General features: G+C 70.3%; 3 protein-coding genes across 8 annotated transcripts in view; 2 read left to right on the forward strand and 1 right to left on the reverse strand.

The window, feature by feature from the left end:
- Nucleotides 1–19,248, forward strand: part of SHMT1 (serine hydroxymethyltransferase 1) — a 1,020,383-nt gene that overhangs the window by 491,481 nt on the left and 509,654 nt on the right. The gene's annotated exons all lie outside the window — the stretch shown is intronic.
- SREBF1 (sterol regulatory element binding transcription factor 1) lies at nt 450–16,176 on the forward strand. Of its 2 annotated transcripts, none has more exons than XM_084861494.1 (19): nt 450–645; nt 8,979–9,377; nt 9,678–9,850; nt 9,924–10,061; nt 10,140–10,361; nt 10,803–10,917; nt 11,087–11,295; nt 11,474–11,666; nt 11,764–11,942; nt 12,168–12,429; nt 12,507–12,673; nt 12,761–12,929; nt 13,232–13,344; nt 13,612–13,723; nt 13,821–13,953; nt 14,105–14,270; nt 14,648–14,830; nt 14,917–15,028; nt 15,424–16,176. In XM_084861494.1, exons 1-19 carry the CDS (start codon nt 561–563, stop codon nt 15,645–15,647), a joined length of 3,354 nt encoding a protein of 1,117 aa, XP_084717620.1. In that variant the 5' UTR covers nt 450–560; the 3' UTR covers nt 15,648–16,176. The 2 variants fall into 2 exon arrangements, with proteins under 2 accessions (XP_084717620.1, XP_084717621.1); XM_084861495.1 differs by having other exon boundaries at nt 13,232–13,340; nt 13,608–13,723.
- RAI1 (retinoic acid induced 1) overlaps nt 16,622–19,248 on the reverse strand; it is a 117,991-nt gene continuing 115,364 nt past the window's right edge. For all 5 annotated transcript variants that reach the window (XM_084861487.1, XM_084861489.1, XM_084861488.1 and 2 more), the window contains 2 exons: nt 18,195–18,244; nt 16,622–17,725 (listed from right to left, as the gene is read on the reverse strand). In XM_084861487.1, the coding sequence (XP_084717613.1) occupies nt 17,711–17,725; nt 18,195–18,244 (65 nt within the window). In that variant the 3' untranslated portion in view covers nt 16,622–17,710. The remainder of the gene's footprint in view (nt 17,726–18,194; nt 18,245–19,248) is intronic.

Genomic DNA, 19,248 nt, shown 5'->3' on the forward strand with positions numbered 1-19,248 from the left:
CCCCCCACTCCCCCGTGTCCCTGTGGAGCCTGCGGTCCTGGGCAGGTTGGATCTTGGGACGCCTGGTCCTCCTCTCCTGGTACTGAGGCCAGGCCACCTTAAGGGCGGTCCAAGCCCTTCTGCCTCCCCGGCCTGAGGGAGGAGGCTTGTTAAGTCAGGACCCACCAGCCAGCCTCCTCCAAGGCCCGCGTGGGACCCGGAAACCTCGCACATCACCAGCCTCCGCCAACTGCAGAAGGGCATCCCAGGTCCCGTTCTCTGAGGAAACTGAGGCCGGAGCTGTGCGGGGCGGTCTGTCTGGTCCTAAAGACCCTCATCCAGGAGGGAGGCCCTCTGGGGTCCCGGCGGCCACTCAGAGAGGCCGCGGCGCCGGGGGAGGGCCGCGGGGAGGGACGGGGCTCCGGCGGCGGGAGCGGCCGCGGGCCGCCAGGTGGGGCGGGGCCGCCGGGGCGGGGCCTGCGCGCCGCCCGGAGCCGCGGCCCAGAGTCCGAGGCGCTGGCGCGGGGCCGGACGCAGCGCTCGGGCGAGAGCCGTGCGCGCCGGGCGACCCGGGGAGCGCCATGGACGAGCCGCCCTTCGCGGCCCTGGAGCGGGCGCTGGCCGAGCCCTGCGAGCTGGACGCCGCGCTGCTGACGGACATCGAAGGTGCGTCGGGCGCGGGAGCGGCTTCCCGGGCGGGCGGGCCGCTGGCCGGTGGCGCGGCGCGGCGGCTCGGGCCCCGCCATCGGCCTTGGGGTGGCGGCCGGGACACCGCGTCCCAGAGCCCTCAGCCCCGCGCCGGGCCGGCCTGGCCAGGCCCCGCCCGGGCCCGTGACGTGGGCGCGGGGTTACTCTCGGTCAGTCCCCGGCCAGAGTGCGCCCCCCGCCGGCCCCGCCCCGGCCTCCGGCCTCCGCCCCCGGCCTCCGCCCCCCGCCCCGCGCCCCCGGCCTCCGCCCCGCGCCCCCCGCCCCGCGCCCCCGGCCTCCGCCCCTTGCCCTCCGACCCCCTCCCCCGCCCCGCGCCCTCCGACCCCCGCCCTGAGCCTCTTCCCCCGGCCCCGCGCCCTGCGCCCCGGGCCTCCGCCCTGCGCCCTCTGACCCCTGCCCCGCGCCCCCCGCCCCCAGCCTCTTCCCCCGGCCCTGCGCCCTCTGACTCCCGCCCCTTCCGCCCTCCGCCCTCCGTCCCCCTCCTCCCACCCCGGACCACCTCGCCCCGCCCCGTGCCCTCCGCCCCCGCCCCGTGCCCTCCGCGCCCTGCGCCCCCAGACTCCGCCCCCCGCCCTGCGCCCCCCCCCCCGCCCTGCGCCCCACTCCCCTCCCGTCCCCCGGCCTCCGCCCTGCGCCCCCCTCCCCTCCAATTCTCCGCCCCCTGCCCCGCGCCCGGTGCCCTCCGCCCTCCGCCTTCCCCCCCCCCGCCCCCCGCGGTCCGAAGGGGGGCGTGGGGGGGAAGCTCTGTGGATTTCAGTCCTGTCCCAACGCACAGCTCGAACAGCTGGGCTACGCCCTGGGGCGCGGGAAGCCGGGTGGGCAGGGTGGGCACTGGGTCCGGCGCCGGGTCAGACCTCTGGAGGGACGCGGAGCTGAGGCCGCTGGGCCCTGAGGAGCGGGAGCCGCCCTGTGGGTGGGAAGGTGCCCGAGGGCGGCCGGGAGGGCGGCGCCGCCAGCTGGTTCTTGGCATCTTAAAGCATCGCCGCTGCTTGTACGGGGAAGGGGTCCCCAGGAGGAGGGGTTTGGGTGCCTAGGAGGGTGTGGCCCTCCATGGTTGTCCAGGTTCAGCAGCTCCGGCCGAATTGCACTTGGTTGATAGGGAAACTCAGGCCAGCAGCTCAGGACTCCCTCCCCACCTCCGGGGTGGACGCCTCGGAGCGCCTGTGCGGCCGGGTTCGGAGCGCAGCCCACCCCTGCCGCCTCTGCCCTCCGGCGGGGGCGCCCTGGGGGGCGCCCTGACCGCTGTCCTGGCCACAAGCCGGGCCAACAGCCGCAGTGCGGCTCGCTTTGGCCAAGCGGGCAGACCTGCTTTGGGGTCAGGACGTGAACCTGGACACAGCCCTCTGACACCCTCCGGACCCATCAGAGCAGGTGTATCTGGCACAGGCCTTGGTTGTTGACTCATTTAGAGAAACCTTCTACCTGCACCCAGAGGCCGGGACTGGGCAGCCATTGGGGTGGGGGCATTTGGAGCTCAGACTAGGCCCCGCCCTCATCTGAGGAAAGAAAGAACTGGCCTCTGCCCCAGCCCCGTCCGCTCGCCTGAGCTCGGGAGGCCGGACCACTTCCAGCGGCTGGCCCTGCCGTGCAGAACCCGCGGCGGTTTTCAGGGGAGGCCCCAGCCTCGGGAGGGGGTGGGGGTGGAAAAAGAAGAGGCAGCCTCAGAGGCCTGCAGACTGCCCCGCGCCCCCTCTGCCTACGAGCCACCACGCCGTCGTGGTGCCACTGCCCGGAGCCACGCCGGCAGGGGACTCTCATTGGACTGGATGTAAGGGCTGCCCTCTGAGGCATTTCTGTTTGTTACTCAGCCTTTTCTGGGACCCCCCTCCCCCGTTTACACCGCTAAGTTCTTTGCTTCGTAGAAGAATTAGAAAGCACAGGTGAGCAAAAGGGAAAAAATACAGCCTTCCTTAAACTTCCTGCACGGAGAAGCGGTTGACCACGTGTGCCTGTACAGGTTTCTCCAGACGCCCGCGGCCCCCTTTAGGGGGTGTAACTCGCCTATTATGGGATTTGCCCGTTTCAGTGTACAGTCCAGTGAGTGCGGTGCGTTCACCGAGCCGGTGGCATCAATCCCCAGGCAGTTGAAGAACACTTTGTCTCCCCAGCAAGGTCAGCTCTCCCGCCCGCAGCCCGGCAGCCGCTCGCTGTGCTTTTAGAAATTAGAGGAGAGCCCGATGGCACCTGCTTTGTTTCATGCCAACAGTCAAACAGCAACAGGGTCGGTCACACTGGCTCGGAGGCTCCTGCTCCGTCCACAGACAGGCTGTGCCTGGCGGGCGGGGGCCGGGCAGGTTGGTCAGGTCCAGGGAGAGTGACTGAGGGTGCGAAGAGCAGGGTCTCCAGGCCCCTGACAGGGCAAGGGCTGAGAGGTGCGCCAGGCAGTGCCAGGATGTAGGCCTCCGGTGCCAGGACGCAGGGGCAGGCTGAGAAAGCAGGGGGAGTCCTGGCAAGGGGCTTGGGTTACTTGTCCTAAGCTTCCCCTGGTGGCTGGGGTACAGACTTAGGGACTTAGCTGAGCACCTGCTGTGTGCCAGGCACTGCGCTGACCGCCGAGGCCTCCCCACAACCCCAAGGGGAGAGACTTCGGTCTTCCCACAGACGGGTGCCGGGGCACGGAGAGGGTGGGTGGGTTTCTGACTCCCACAGCCAGATCACGGCAGAGCGGGGTCAGACCGGCTGTGGGCTCCTAAGAGGGCGGTTCGGGTGTGGAGAGTGGGCAATAGAGCAGGGAGGCCAAGGGCTGCTCCAGGGCTTGTGCTGGGGCCCGGGTCAGAGAGGTCAGAGGCCGCAGGCCACTCCCTCCCCAGCCCAGAGTGGCCTTAGAGTCACGAGACTGAGGTCTGGCACCAGCCACGGCCCGGCCCCACCCGCCGGCCGCGCCCTCTGCCATGTGACGGCTTGGCCGGGCAGAGGCCTGTGGCTGTGGGTCAGCTGTGCTGGCGGCCTCTGTCCGTGCTCTGCTCAGGGGCCAGCGGCCGTGGCGAAGGGACTGTCCTGCACGTGTGTGGACCGTGGATTATCAGATTGTCACACGCTGAGGCCTCGGCCTCCGGCAGCCCTGGCTGAGGGACCACAGCCTGTGTGCCGTGTCACCCCGGGCCTGACAGCTGTGTGCGCACCCCCAGCCCCCTCGCAGAGCGCTCAGCCTGGCCTCTCCCCCAAGGCGCCTAAGCAGCACCGCAGCTTGCCGCCAAGGCCCAACCCTGTGTGATGCCGCTCTGGGTTCGGGCAGCCCTGATGCTGAGGACAATGGGGGCCACACTGCCCTCGGGCACCACCCGCCACAGCTTGTGCCACCTCTCCCCCTGTGCCTCTGAGCACAGTCCGCTCCAGAAAACACCGAGATCGACGCCTGCTGCCCAGCTCCAAGCACATGGCTCCCGTTCCCAAACCCCTACGGCTCCCAGTGCCCCTGAGACAGAATTCCTGTGCCAGCGTGCCCTCCTGCCATCCCGAGCTGACTCCGGCACCCCCTCCCTCTGCGGGCTTCCCCGGAGCGTGCCTGCCTCTGACCGCAGGGCCGCCCGGGGAAGCAGGGGTAGCGGCTGTAAGATGTTCTGCCCCGGAGCCCCGATGCCCTGAGCGGGCAGGGCGGGGCACAGAGAGAAGCATGCTGGGAGCGGGTCCAACAGACAGGCAGACGGGTGGCTGGGAGTTACCTCCTGCTCAGGGGTCACCTCACTGGACAGAAACACCCTGAGTGACCTGTCAGCCCAGGCAGGGTCACTGCCGGCCAGAAGCCGGCCTGGACTTTCGCCTCCAGCAGCTGCGCCTCAGGGAGTGGCTGAGCGGCCGGAGGAGTGTCTGCCTGCCTCTGTCAGGCCCAGGTTCTGTGGCCACGCACCCTGACCTGGGCTGACGGCTCCTGGGAAGGGGGGCCTGGCTTGGTTCCAGATCTGTGAGCCCCACCGGGTTTGAGGTGTGGGCGGTGTGGGCAGGGCTGGGAGAGCTGGTAGCGGGGAGAAACCCACTCTGACCGGGAACCCTGCCGCAGCCCCATCGGACCGGCTTTCTCCACGAGCCTGCCTTCCGGCTCACACCTCAGGCCTGCCCTCAGGGCTCCGAGGCCCCGAGCTGCTGCCGCCAGGTTGGGCCGGAGGGCTTGCTGATGGGTGGTGTGCGGCCACGCGAATCTGACCTTCAGGCTCTCGTTAGCGCACGGGGGTCACCACACACCAGCTTCTCCGAGTTGTGGCCAGTACACAGCACATAATAGGCCCTCAACCAGTTATCAGTTAGAGGACTTGGCCAGGACCTGGCACCTAACATGTCTAGCTAAACTAACGGAGGCAGTGGTTATCCAAGGCGCCTGCGGTGAAGGTTTCTAGGATGTTCTAGGCCAGTGGTTGGCAAACTCATCAGTCAGCAGAGCCAAATATCAACAGTACAACGATTGAAATCTCTTTTGAGAGTCAAATATTTTTTAAACTTAAACTTCTTCTAACGCCACTTCTTCAAAATAGACTCGCCCAGTCCGTGGTATTTTGTGGAAGAGCCACACTCAAGGGGCCAAAGAGCCGCATGTGAGAGCCACAGTTTGCTGACCATGGTTCTGGGCTATGGTTCCTAGCTCTGAGCGTCCACCTCTTGGGGATTCTGGGTTTCTGAGTGGGAGACGAAGTGGGGCTGGTCTATCCACTGGGCCACACCAGCCAGGACGATACTCTTGGGTTCAGTGCCCAGAGCTGTGTTAGTCCCCGCCCGGAGTGTCGCCCAGCGCCCTGCACCCTCCGTGCAGCAGGCAGAGGTGAGCGTGGGCGGAGCTGCCGGCCTCCGTGGGGGAGGCGGCGTGTTCTGTCCACACTCCTGGCAGAGGCCTCCGGCCTGGGCAGCACAGGGCAGCACAGGGGCCTTTCCTGCCGTGCCCGCGAGGATGGCGACCTCGCTCAGGTGACGGGCAACGGGGTTGGAGTCCGCTCCTCGCTGCCTCCCTGACCTCCACCCTCACGCCCACTGAGCACGCTGCCTCCTGTCCGCATGCCTCTTCCCTGCCCAGGGCATCTGCACTCTGTCTCCTCTGCCCAGGGCACCCTCCCGCCCCGTGGCCGCTCCCTCGCTCCCTCGCTCCCTCGGGTCACGTCCTCAGAGAGGCCTGCCTGACCACGCATCCCCTTCCCACTCTACCTGCCTCCCTCCCTCCCTGAGCTCACGGCCCCGCACGCTCCTCTCCGGACCTGCAGATGGGCATCGCCCGCCGAGGCCGCTTCCGTGCGGGGTCCGTGTCTCCGGTGCCTGTGAGGCCTGACACAGCGGACACAGGACAGCAGTCATGACCAGAGATACAGATCTGGGCTCATGAACAGGCCGCGCCTCAGAGGCGGCAAGCGTCCTGTAATGGAAGGCATGTACGGTTGGGGCTTGAGGCCTCACGCAGGCTGGACGGGCTGTAGCGTCTGTGATGGTCAGAGCTGGGCTCCTGCAGGTTTACGGTGAGACCTTCCAGGGTTTCTGTTGTGGCCTCTCAGAGTAAACAGGCCAGAGACTGAAAGGCTGACCCACATCTGCCTTGGGAGGGTGTGAAGGGGGGAGGCAGGAGGGTTCAGGTTTCCTGTTGAGTCCTGATAGAATCAAGACAGAAGAGGAGGAAAGAGAGGAGGAAGGAGGGACTCAGGCTGGAGGAGGAGGCAGGGAAGGTGAAAAATGGGGCGCGGGCACTGAGGCCCAGTCTGCACCTCCTCCTCTTCCCCTAAGGTCAGCGCTGGCTCTGAGCTGCCTTCCGGCAGAATTCTGCCCGGAGCTCCAGGGCTGAGGTTGCTGCTCAGTTTGGGATCCGGGCGGCGCTGTCCTGGCTCCCGGAGGTGGGGCCGGGGGAGGCGGGAGGCAGCTGGGCTGCAGGTTAAACTCTCCATGAACCTCCCCACCAGGGGATGCGGGTTTCCAGCCCGACCCTTCACCTGCTCTCAGAGCCTCCTCTGGACCGGGGAGGGGGGGGCGGCTGCCCAGGGTCACACAGCCAGTGCGGCCGGGGCTGCCCCGGGGCTCCGTCTGGGGTGGGGGCTATGGGGCTGGGTCGCCCAGCAGAGATGGGAAGAGAGAGATGGGGCAGGGCAGGCACGGGAGCAGGGATGGCCGCTTCCCTGCAGCCCCCAGGCCCTCGTCTCCCCCAGCCCCGCTTAGCCACCCGAGTCCTCTGCCCAGGCCAGTCCTCCGGGAGGGTCACGGAGTGCGGCCCCCATGCCGCCTCCTCTGGGCGCGCGGACCGAGCACGCGGCGCGGGGAACTGGTGACAGGAGAGTGCGGCTGGGGGCGCGGACCCAGCGAGGACAGAAGGCGGCGGGTGTGCTTTCAGTGAGGGAGCACCAGCGCGGGACGGGGAGGAGGGTTCCGGGGCCTTGGCCCGGGGGCCATGCGAGGGCCTGGGGACCGCGGGAGGAGGTGGGGAGGAAGCAGGTCCAGTTTCCTACGGAGGCTCCTGGAGAGGCTCCAGCCAGCACCACCTGCTTGCCGCCACGCTGCCTGCCCCGGGCGGCCCCTCCACGCCGGCAGCCGCCGCAGGGCCGGGCCGGGTCTGCGCTGGAGGCTGGCCAGGCGGTTCATCTGTTCAACGCTGACCTCGCACAGGGAGTGGCCCCCGTACCCCCCCAGGACCCCCAGAGCCTGCCCCCTGGGGCTGCACCTGCCTCCCTCGCCCGTCAGAGGGACCCTCCAGGGCAGGATCAGGCCTTCCCTGGACTGCGGGGGGCTAGCAGACGGGGGGCAAGACAGACCTCCCTGACCCCCCGCCCCCCCCACACCCCGCCCGCCCTCCGCAAAGGGACGGCTGTGCGGGGTCCGGAGCCGCAGTGAGCTCTGGGGGTGCGTGGGGGGTGCCTTCCTCGCCCTGGGAAGGGTGCTCTAAGGGTTAAACAGGCTTCGAGGGTGGCGACCCGCGGGGTGTCGGGAGCCAGGGGTGCCCCGCCGGAGCCTGGTGCTGGCTGTGCCCGCGGTGCCCGCCAGTGCCCCGGCGCCGGCCGCGGGCAGTGCCCGGGGGTAACCCCGAGCGGTGAAACCTGAGGCCGGGCGGCGGGGCGGGGCGGGGGCGGGGCCGGCGGCGGCGCGCTGATTGGCCGCGGCCGCTCACCCCATGCCCGCGGCGGCGGCAGGTGCAGGTGCGGCGGAGCGGCGGAGCGGCGGCGCCATGGACTGCACGTTCGAAGGTACTCGGAGGCCCGCGCCGCCCTCCCGGCCCCGCGCCGCGAGCGGTCAGGCCGAGCGGGAGGCCGGCCGAGGGCGCCCCAGCCCCGGGCGCTGCCCGCCGCGGCCGCGCGGGGTGGGAAGGCGGCGCCGGCCCGGGGCCCTCCTCCCCGCGGGGCGGGAGTCTGGGCGTCTAACCCGGACCCCAGCGCGGGCCGTTCTCCTTGGGGCCTCAGTTTCCCCATCTATGGAAGAGGCTCAGTGAGGACGGCGAGGGAGGGAGAGGCTGCAAGGGGAATGTGTTATGAGCCTCATAACCTCGGGGCCCACAACGTGCTTCTGTTTGGGGCCAGGGAGGCTGAGCCGGCACTCCTGTTGCTTTTTTGGAGGCCACAGGGCGCCCCGCAGTAACCGGGGCCTGGGCACCAGCCGAGGAAGGAGCCAGGCAGCACCGAGGGGAGCTGCCTCCCAGCGAGGCCTCAGCATCCTGCCAAGAGGGGCTCCCCTCCACTCCCTTCCCTCCCCTCCCTTCCCCTCCCCTCTCCTCCTCTCCCCTCCGGGTGTGGCCAGGGATGAGGCCACAGGCAGTGAGGGAGGCCCAGGCCCGGCCCCACCCACCGCAGTGGACAGGCCAGAGCTCAGGCTGAGGTCTCTTTTGGGGCCCAGGGCTCAGGGGCCCTGCAGGAACTGTGACCCAGTGGGTAGCTGCCCGTAGTGGGTTAGAGGCCCCGGGCTGACCCAGCGCCCGCTGCTCCCGCCTGGGGTGGCCTGCGGCCAGGCTGGCTGTCGGGGAGAGGTCCCAGCCTGCAGGGGCCTCGGGACAGCTGTGGAGGGACCGAGCCGGAGCGGCCCGGCGTGCTGGGGCGGCAGTTGGGGCAGAACACGGACACTCTGTCCCGCGGAGGACGGTGGCGAGGGCGGCTCTGCGGCCCTGTGCCGGCCCCGCTCTGCCTCGGCCGAGGTGTGGGCCCCGGGAAGGGGCCTTGGGCCCCGGCCGTGCGTCGCCCGGGCCTGCCCGTGGGCCAGGGGAGGCGCCACGGTGGCTCCGTCAGGGGCCCGGAAGCACAGCCCCCGGTGCACTGCCTTCGCCTGTGCCGCGTGTGGATGGGGCGGGCACACGCCTGACGCTCTCCCAGCCAGCCGGCTCCTGTCCTCACAGCCCTTCTCCTCCCCAGACATGCTTCAGCTCCTCAGCAACCAGGACGCCGACTTCCCCGGCCTGTTCGAGCCGCCCTACGCGGGGGCCGGAGCGGCAGACCCGGCGCGCCCCGACGCCGGCTCCCCGGGCAGCTCGTCCCCGCCGCATGCCACCATGAGCTCCCCACTCGAAGGCTTTCTGGGGGGGCCCCAGGCAGTGCCCCCACTGCTGCCGCCTCCCCATCCTGCGCCCACATTGAACATGTACCCGTCCGGGCCCGCCTTCTCCCCCGGGCCTGGGATCAAGGAGGAGCCGGTGCCGCTGACCATCCTGCAGCCCCCCACCCCGCAGCCCCTGCCAGGGGCCCTCGAGCCCCAGAGCTTCCCGGCCTCGGCCCCGCAGCTCAGCTCGGGCCCGGGGCCCGGCTTCCCCACAGGTGAGGGCGTGGGGGGGAGCGGGCAGGGCAGGGCAGGGCGGCTGTGGTGCCAGCACAGGAGCTGGCAGGCGGTGACATGGTGGTCTCAGCACTGGTGTCCTGTGGGCTAATAAGCTTTGCCTCTCCCTCCGCTACTGGACACATGTGCCTGGCAGGGAGCCACTCACCTCAGAGCCAGGCCAGGGCGCTGGGGAGGAAACAGGCCTCGGGGGTGTGACTCGCCACGGTCACGTGACAGGCCCCGAGGCCGGGCTGAAGTGGGTTAGGGCAGCTCGTCCCCAGCCCCGACTTTTTCTGCAGGGGCCCCTCCAGGGAGCGCCCCGCAGCCGCGGCCTGGCCCCCCAGGGGGCCCGCCGGTCTCCTTGCACGCCCAGGTTCCGGGGGCAGCCCCCCAGCCACTGCTGACAGCCACAGCCCCCAGCACAGCGGCCCCCGGCGCTGCCTCTGTGGCCTCCCAGATCCAGCAGGTCCCGGTAAGGGGGTGGCCAGGCGTGGGGGTGGCAGCCTCTGGCTCAGCCCGGCTCACAGCGGGGCCTCCCCGCCCAGGTCCTGCTGCAGCCCCACTTCATCAAGGCCGACTCGCTGCTGCTGACGACGGTGAAGGCCGACCTGGGCGCCCCCGGGAAGGCGGCGGGCGGCGGCTCCCTGGCCGCGGGCACCGCGGTGCAGACCGGGCCCTTGCAGGTGGGTGGCCAGGGCAGGGCGGGCGGCGGTGGGTGCGCCCTCACGCGGGCCGCCCGGTGACCCGTGCCGGCCCCGCAGACCCTGGTGAGCGGCGGGGCCATCCTGGCCACGGTGCCGCTGGTCGTGGACGCCGACAAGCTGCCCATCAGTCGGCTGGTGGCCAGCGGGAAGGCCCCGGGCGCGGCCCAGAGCCGCGGAGAGAAGCGGACGGCCCACAACGCCATTGAGAAGCGCTACCGCTCCTCCATCAACGACAAGATCATCGAGCTCAAGGACCTGGTGGTGGGCGCCGAGGCGAAGGTGCGGGCGCCGGCCGCGGGTGCCAGAGGGGGCCGCCGGGGGTCCGTCTGCTTGTCTGGCCACTGGTCTATTCAGCTGAGCTTGGGGGCTCCCCGTGCCCGGGGATAACGAAGGGGACAGACAGACAGACCCTCCTGTCGGGGAGCTGAACGGGAGCTGAACGGGAGGCTGCCCGGAGGCTTCATTACTCGGGGGAGGCCTCCCGGAGTGCCGGCGTCGGGCAGGGCCCTGGTGAGGGGTGCGCCGTGCGGGGCAGGGATGTGCCGCCTGCCGGCAGGGAGGCACCGCGGTGGCATTTCACATGCTCACCCTCCGCCTCCTGCGAGGACGGTGCACGGGAGGGACATCGCATGCGGCAGGAACAGCCAGTTCAAAGGCCCTGAGGCAGCTGCTCCCAGCAGCCCGCCTCCACCTGGGCCTCCCGTGCTGTCTCCGCCGCAGCTCAACAAGTCGGCCGTCCTGCGCAAGGCCATCGACTACATCCGCTTCCTGCAGCAGAGCAACCAGCGGCTCAGGCAGGAAAACTCCGGTCTGCGCGCTGCTGCGCGTAAGAGCAGTGAGTCCTGGCCTCCGGGCCTGGCCCTGCCCCAGCCCGTCTCACCCTAAGCTCTGGCCCTACAAGGCTTCTCTCCCCCCAGTGAGCCCTCAGAAGCCAGTCCCTCCCCGGGCCTAAGGTGGTGTGGGCGGGTCTCCGCCCCGCCCCAGCCCCTCCTCTCCTGCCCTAGAGCCTCTGAGGGACCTGGTGCCGGCCTGCGGCGGGAGAGGAGACGCCGACGTGCCCATGGAGGGCATAAAGCCCGAGGTGGACACGCTGAGCCCCCCGCCTTCGGACGCGGGCTCCCCCTCCCGGAGCAGCCCGCTGTCCCTCGGCGGCAAGGGCGGCGGCAGCGGCAGCGACTCGGAGCCCGACAGCCCCGTCTTCGAGGACAGCCAGGTGGGGTCCCTGGATGCCCTCCCCCCGGAGCTGGGCCAGGAAGAAGCCCTGAAGCCTCCACCTCCATTCACAGACAGAGCCGGAGGCCCCGGGCGCGTGGGGTCCCAGTGAGGGCGGGAGGAGCCCGGCCCTCCTGCCCAGGCCACGCTCCGACCTCCTCGGCCTCCCGCCCCCACAGGCAAAGCCGCCGCCCGCCCACAGCCGGGGCCTGCTGGACCGCTCCCGCCTGGCCCTGTGCACGCTCCTCTTCCTCTGTCTCTCCTGCAACCCTCTGGCCTCCCTGCTGGGCAGCGGGGCTCTCCCCGGCCCCGCGGGCGCCACCAGCACTCACCCGGGCTCTGGGCGCAGCGTGCTGGGCACCGAGGACGGAGGTAGGCGGCTGGCAGAGGCGGGGAACCGGGGCGGAGGTTCCAGGCCTGTGGGCTCGGGCCTGGTGTCGGAGCTCTCCCAGCCTCTGTCTGCCCGCAGAGGGCGCCGGCTGGGCGCCGCGGCTGCTGCCCCCGCTGGTCTGGCTGACGAACGGGCTGCTGGTGCTGGGCTCGCTGGCGCTGCTCTTCGTCTACGGAGAGCCGGTCACGCGGCCCCACTCGGGCCCCGCCGTGCACTTCTGGAGGCACCGCAAGCAGGCGGACCTGGACCTGGCCAGGGTGAGGGCTGCCGGGCGGGGCGGGCGGGCATCACCCCTCCTCCCTGCCCTCCGGGCGGGCCAGGAACCTGCCCTGTGCTCGCGCTCTTGTCTGCTGCTCAGTCTCCCCCGGACCCGCTGCGGAGGGCGTGGCCTCAGCGGGGACCCCGCTGGAGGGCCCGTCAGAGCTGGAGGGATGTCAGGCTCAGGGCACTCCCACCTGGCCTCACCGGGAACCTTATTCCAGGGGGACTGCGCCCAGGCCGCCCAGCAGCTGCAGCTGGCCCTCCGGGCGCTGGGCCGGCCCCTGCCCACCTGCCCCCTGGACCTGGCCTGCAGCCTGCTCTGGAACCTCCTCCGCCACCTGCTGCAGCGGCTCTGGCTGGGCCGCTGGCTGGCAGGCCGGGCGGGCGGTCTGCACAGGGACGGTGCTTTGCAGGCAGATGCCCGCGCCAGCGCCCGCGACGCAGCCCTGGTCTACCACCGGCTGCACCAGCTCCACGCCACGGGTACGGCGGGCAAGGAGCTGGGCTGAGGGTCCTGCCGCCTTTGTGCCACCCCAGCCTCACGCCCCGTGGTCTCCCAGGGAAGTACCCCGGCGGGCGCCTCACTGCTGCCAACCTGGCGCTCAGCGCCCTGAACCTGGCGGAGTGCGCGGGGGACGCGGTGCCCGCGGCCACGCTGGCTGACGTCTATGTGGCTGCTGCCCTGACCGTCAAGACCCACCTCCCGCGGGCCTCGCACTTTCTGACAGTGAGTGGGGGCTGTGCGGAGTGGGGGGCTGCGCGGGGGACGGGGGCACTGCCCGGGGCAGAGTGACAGCCACCTCCCCCCCCACAGCGCTTCTTCCTGAGCAGTGCCCGCCAGGCCTGCCTGGCACAGAGCGGCTCAGTGCCCGCTGCCATGCAGTGGCTCTGCCACCCAGTGGGTCACCGCTTCTTCATGGATGGAGACTGGGCCCTGCGCAGCCCCCCGAGGGAGAGCCTGTACAGCTCGGCGGGGAACCCAGGTGCTCTCCCAGCCCTGCCCCGCCCCGCCCCCCCCCCCCCCCCCCCCCGCCTTTGTTCTCCACTTGAATTTCTTGGCCTCACCCCTCATCTCGGTGCCTGGCTGTCCGCGGTTGCTTTGGGGCTGGTCTCAGTTGGGCCTCTTCAGAGGGAAAGGCGGGTGTGGGGCAGGGGCGGGTGTGGGAGGTGACCCCAGGCGGGGGTCAGGGAGGTCCTGCTGTGGAGGCAGGGGCCGGGCATTCACTCACCCTCTTACTGCCCAGAGGGCTGTGGAGACTGAGCTCCCCACTCACCCCTCCCGCAGTGGACCCCCTGGCGCAGGTGGCCCAGCTGTTCCGAGAACACCTCCTGGAGCGAGCCCTGCACTGCGTGGCCCAGCCCAGCCCCAGCCCCGCGTCAGCGGACGGGGACAGGCGAGTGTCCGTCCTTCCGCCCAGCGGCAGGGCCGCACCGCGGCCTGGGAATGGCTGTCCCGGGGGCGTGTGGAGGTGACGGAGCCAGGAGCCTGTCCGCTCGCCATGGTGGCCTCGGCGGTCTCGGCTCCTCTCTGGCGCGTCTCCCACCAGCCGGGGGGTGACGGTGCCCTCGGAGCAGGGCGCGGGCGGTGCTGGGGGGGGTGAAGGGCCGGTGCCCTCCCGGACGCCCGGGACCTGCCCACCCTAACCCCCGCCGCCCCACAGGGAGTTCTCGGAGGCCCTGGGCTACCTCCAGCTGCTGCACAGCTGCTCCGACGCGGCCGCGGCCCCAGCCCCGGCCTGCAGCCTCTCCGTGGGCTCCGGCGTGGCCGCCACCCCCGGTGAGCCCTGGCCCTGCCCGGACTGCCCCAGCCTGCTCCACGGGCGGCCCCGGAGCGGGCTGTTTCAGGAACCCTCCCTCCGCACCCGCTCCCCCAGGCGCAGACCCCGTGGCCCAGTGGTGGGCCTCGCTGACGGCCGTGGTGACACACTGGCTGCGGCGGGACGAGGAGGCGGCGGCGCGGCTGTACCCGCTGGTGGAGCGCCCGCCCCGCGCCCTGCAGGAGTCCGAGTGAGCGCCCCCGCCCCAGCCCCTGCTCCTGCCCCCCGCCCCCCCCACGCTGTGCAGTGGGGATCGCCACCGTCTGCCATGAAGCTGGGCCCAGGGCGGGGGGCTCTGGGCCCACGCCTGCTCTGACCCCCTTCCCCGCCCTGCCCCCCAGGAGACCCCTGCCCAGGGCAGCTCTGCTCTCCTTCAAGGCGGCTCGGGCTCTGCTGGGCTGCAGGAAGGCCGACTCCAGCCCGGCCGGCCTGGCCATCTGTGAGAAGGCCAGCGAGTGCCTGCAGGACAGCCTGACCACCACCACAGCCGGCAGCTCCTTGGACAAGGTGAGGGCGGGGTGGGGCCCGGGGGTCTGCGGGCACGGCCTTTCCAGTCCTTGTCATTCCCTCCCGGGCTGCGGAAGACGGTGGGTTAGCCCAGAGGAGCAGGCCTGGGGGCCCAGCTGCTTGGCTGCCTGGCGAGGGCGCGGGGCCAGGGCACAGCGGTTCCCCTCGGGCTCCCGCCCCTGAGGGTGGGTGTGCAGTGCGGCAGGCGGGCGTGGGGCCTGGAGAGCGGGCGGCCCCGAGGTGCATTGCTGTTGCATTGCATGTGTGAGGTGGGTGCAGTGCCTCGGCAGTGCAGCCCGGAGCCGGCCCCCGGCACCGCAGGCCCCTCCCCTCCCACGGCCGGAGTCCCCGTGACCCTGACCGCCCGCCACCCCCAGGCCATGCAGCTGCTCCTGTGCGACCTGCTCCTCGGGGCCCGCACCAGCCTGTGGCTGAGGCGGCAGCCTGCCGCGCAGGGTCCGGGCGGCGCCCCGGCCTCGGCCCTCGAGCTGCGTGGCTTCCAGCGGGACCTGAGCGGCCTGCGGCGCCTGGCGCAGAGCTTCCAGCCCGCCATGCGCAGGGTGAGTCCGCGCCCGCGGGGCATCGGAGGCAGCTGGTGTGGGAGGGAGGCCTGGCCCGAACCCCGACTCACCGGCCCTCCTGCCAGGTGTTCCTGCACGAGGCCACGGCCCGGCTAATGGCGGGGGCCAGCCCCACGCGGACCCAGCAGCTCCTGGACCGCAGCCTGAGGAAAAGGGCGGGCGCCTGCGGCAAAGGCGGTGAGAGGAGCCTTCAGGGGTGGAGCCTTCGGGGGCGGGGCCTTAAGGGGCGGGGCCTTTGGGGGCTGGGGCCGTTAGGGGGCGGGGCCTTCGGGGCTGGGGCCATTAGGGGATTAGGGGGCGGGCCTTCAAGGGCGGGGCCTTCAGGGGCGGGGCCGCTGGGCCAGCCTCATCCTCCCCACCAGGCGTGGGAGCAGCCTGGACAGGGTGTGGCTTGCGGGGGGTGCGGGAAGGGGGTGCCCGAGGAATCCAGTGAGGCGATGAGGGATGTGCCCACGTGTCCCTGAATCTGTTCCGCGCCCGCCCCAGGGGCCCTGAGGCTCGGGGCACCTGGGACGGGCGGAAGGGGAGGTGAGGGGGGGAGGCGGCACCTGACGGGCTGTGCGCACCTGCAGGCGCGGCCGAGGCGGAGCTGCGCCCCCGGCGGGAGCACGCTGAGGCCCTGCTGCTGGCCTCCTGCTGCCTGCCGCCCTGCCTGCTGGCGGTGCCCGGGCAGCGCGTGGGCATGCTGGCCGAGGCGGAGCGCATGCTGGAGAAGCTCGGGGACCGCCGGCTGCTGCACGACTGCCAGCAGATGCTCCTGCGCCTGGGCGGCGGCACCACCGTCACCTCCGGCTAGGCCCGCGCCCGCCCCGCCCTGGCGTCCAGCGGCCTCGCCGCCTCTGGCTGTGTCACGGCTGGAGCCTCGCGTGCTGGAGGCAGCGCAGAGCCCCCCAGTGCCTACAGTCCGCCCAGGGGCCCACTGCATCGGCAGCGATGGGGACGGAGGGGAGATCCTTGGCGCTTTTGCCTATTGACAGGGAGGCCCGAGGGAGCGGGACCCAACGCCCCCTGCCCACTCCCCAACCCGGCGCCGAGGCCAGGATGGTGCTGGCCTCTGGCGGCCGGTCGGGGAATTACAGGGGCCGGCGGGCGTGTGGCCGCTGCTCTGCGGGCACCGGTGGAGGGAAGAGAAGGTGAATGTCACCAGCTGAGGGGCCAGTGGCTCTCCTGGCCGGCAAGGGGCCCTGCTTCCCTCCCAGAGATTTCGTCCATCAGGCGCACCAGCCTCCTGGCCTTTGCGGCTCAAGTGCAACTTTGCCATTTATAAACTATTTTCGTAGGTTGAGGAGTTTTGTACAGAGAATAAAAAATGAAATTATTTATAATCTGGGTTTTGTTTCTTTGGGAGGGTGTGTGCTTCCGCTGACCAGAGGGTCCTGGGTCTTCCCCCGAAGCCAGTGGAGGCTTCCCTGCAGCCTCTGCCTGGGACTCGTCTCCCTTCCGGGGAGGCCTGGGCCCTCGGGGCCCTGTGGTCTGGGCTGTCTTCTCCCCTCCAGCCTCCCTGCCCGCTCCCAGGGTGACACGGAGCTCCGTGTCCTTAGGACCCGCTGACAAGAGCTGCAGGCCAGTCCCCGAGTGTCTGGGCGCATCCACCTTTCCCGCCCGTCGTCCAGGCACCCCAGGGGCGTTGGTTCAGCGGCGAAGCTGCTTCCTGTTCCTGAGAAACGGCCAGAAGCCCCACTCTGCGTGCCCTGAGCTTCCCCTCCACGTCCGCCCGCTCCCGCAGCCCGGCCGGCCCGGCGGATCTGCTCAGAACCCAGGGCTGCAGACTTCCAAAACAATCGTATCTTTATTGACTTTTTTCTGAATGCAATGACTGTTTTTTACTCTTAAGGAAAATAAACATCTTTTAGAAACAGCTCGATACACACAATCTTCAGTGTGAAGCAATATACTAATAAGAACACTAGTCTTAACCTTTACAGTCTTCATATATATTATATATATGTATATGTATACATATATATACACTATATAACGAGGCCAGATATAATACACACGTTTACCATTTTACAGTCTATGTACAGGAAGTTGCTAGGTGCCCGGTCTGGGGCAGCCTCAGGCCTATGAAGCACGGACAGTGCGGGGGGCGAGGGGGCTGGCCGGGCGGGGGCCGTGTGGGACAGGCCCTCGCTGTGCCCGGGCCTGTGCTGAGGCGTGCACGACGGCGGCGGCGACACAGAAGCGAGCATGTTCCCAATATGTACATTCTATGCAACATGGAGGGAGGGTAACAGGTTCGCACAGGCCTGGAGAGGGTCGTCAGAGGGACACGCCAGCGCTGGAGCTGGGCTCTGGAGAGACCCCCCCCCACCCCCCGCCGGCGGCTCAGGGTGGGGTGGAGGATTGGAAAGGGAAGAACAGAAGCAGAAGAGGTGCCCCCAGCCCAGCTGACCCCGGAACCCGCATCCCTCGGGCACGGCCCAGGCTCTGCTCAAACAAGAAGGTTTTGGCAAACGCTGGGTAGGAAGGGCACTCGCACATCTGGATGATTTGTGCCAAAGCCTCCGGCCCACCCCCTGCAGGCCTAGCCCTCCAGCCCTGCCCCCACCCCCACTCCTAGGAGCCGCGCTGTCCCCCCCAGGCCCTTCGCCCGGCTCCGCGGTGGCGGCAGTGCCCGGGCCGTGCGAGGTGTGCCTCTCCCAGGCTAACGGCGGCTCCGGGCGGTGTGGGAGGAGAGAGTGCTGCCGTCCTCTGGGGGCAGCGGCTCCAGAACCTTTGCTTCCCGGCCAGGGACCCGGTGGGTCAGCCTGAGGCTGCCGGATCCAAGGCCCGTCAGGTGAGGGGCCGGGCGGCCTCGGCAGGCTGTGCAGGGGCCCTCCGCGCGGCGGCAGGCTCGCAGCTTCCCCAGCGCAGGGGTTACAGCGGAAGCCTCTGCAGGAGAAGAGGACATGCCTGACGCGGACCTGTGTGCAGCCCGCACCCCAGACCCGAGGCCCCAGAGGCCCCCTGAGCGGGGCTGGGGTCTCTCTGGAGGCAGCGGGCCCCTGCCAGGCTCTCCCTTCCTCCCCCCTCAGCCGGCCCTGCCCACAGTCCCGGGACCTGCCTGTCCTCCCTGGTCTCCCGCCGGCGGCCCCTCCCTCAGGCCCCGCACGCTTTGTAAAGCCTCTTTATGGGCAGCAAGTGCCCATGTGGCCAGGCCAGCGGCTGGGGCAGCAGTGGGCAGGCGGGGATGGCATCTGGAGGGGGGCAAAAACCCCCTCCATCGGTGCAAAGGGTGTGGAGGGGGGGGAGGGGAGGGAAGAAGGGGAGGGGGGAGGGGGGAGGGAAGGGAGGGAGGGAGGGGAGGCAGGGAGGCAGGCCCTCCCCAGCCCAGGCCCCTCTGGGAAGGCCTGTCACCTACCTTATGCTTGGGGCATTTCAGAGAAAAGTTTTCTTCCGTGAACGTGCAACCTGTGACGAGAGAAGTGTGCCTGGTTAGCGGCCGCTGGCGCCCCAGCCCCAGGCACAGGGGTTCTTGCAGAGAGAGGAGTCAGGCTCCGTGTGAAGCCTCCACAGGCATCGCCAGGCCTCCGCCCTCCGCCCTCCAGCCTGGCGCTGGCCTCGCACCTCCTACTGGCTCCTCAGGGCACCGCTGGCTCCGGCCTCCCCGACTCCCTACGCACAGGCCCCACCTGGCTCCCCGCGCCTGCGGCACCGACCGGCCTCCTCACCGGGAGGCAGGCTCAGCACCGGCTCGCCCTCTCCCGGGAGGGGCGCCCGAGAAGAGGCTCTGACCCCAACGATGCTCGCGGAACGAATGTTAAGGGACTGGGGTGCTGTCCCGGGTCTGGATTCAGCACTGGCTCCTCCTCGGAGCCTCGGTCTCCGAGCACTAACGGCCGGGCACCATGTCCACATGGTGACGAGGCTGTGCACTGAGGCCAGGGCGGGTGTGCACTCGCTCCCGCGGGCCCGGAGGGGGCAGGCCTGCGTGGGCTGAGCACACGCCCACAGGCATCTGAGTGCCAGGGGGAGCCGATTGGTGGCTGAGCATGGCCAGTCCTTGATGCCCTCGGGCCAGGGCTGTGCTGCTGCCCCCGCCCCTGCTGCTGCCTGGGAAGACCCTGGTTTTTCCCTGGACCCTCCCTGCCCCCCACTCCCTGGTGAGCCTGTCCTGGCCTCCCTCCCCTGCCCCCGCCCCGACATTGTTCAGAATAAACCTAAACCACAGCCAGCCAGCCCAAGCTGGCCACAGGGAGTCCCCTGCCGGCATGGCTCCGGGCAGTGGCACCATGACAGCGTGGTGGCACGGGGCAGTCTGCAGGCCTCTGAGGCTGCCTCTTCTTTTTCCACCCCCACCCCCTCCCGAGGCTGGGGCCTCCCCTGAAAACCGCCACTGGTTCTGCACGGCAGGGCCAGCCGCTGGAAGTGGTCTGGCCTCCCGAGCTCAGGTGAGCGGCGGGGCTGGGGCTGAA

The sequence above is a fragment of the Pipistrellus hanaki genome, assembly GCF_964339955.1.
Source record: "Pipistrellus hanaki genome assembly, chromosome: 16".
Classification (NCBI taxonomy): domain Eukaryota; kingdom Metazoa; phylum Chordata; class Mammalia; order Chiroptera; family Vespertilionidae; genus Pipistrellus; species Pipistrellus hanaki.

Bases quoted from the DNA above. Each gene is read 5' to 3' on its own strand.
- SREBF1 (XM_084861494.1), top strand. From the start codon at position 561: ATGGACGAGCCGCCCTTCGCGGCCCTGGAGCGGGCGCTGGCCGAGCCC. The intron at 12,930-13,231 runs GTGCTCTCCCAG...CCCCTCCCGCAG, and splicing joins CAGCTCGGCGGGGAACCCAG to TGGACCCCCTGGCGCAGGTG. The intron at 14,271-14,647 runs GTGAGGGCGGGG...CGCCACCCCCAG, and splicing joins CCGGCAGCTCCTTGGACAAG to GCCATGCAGCTGCTCCTGTG.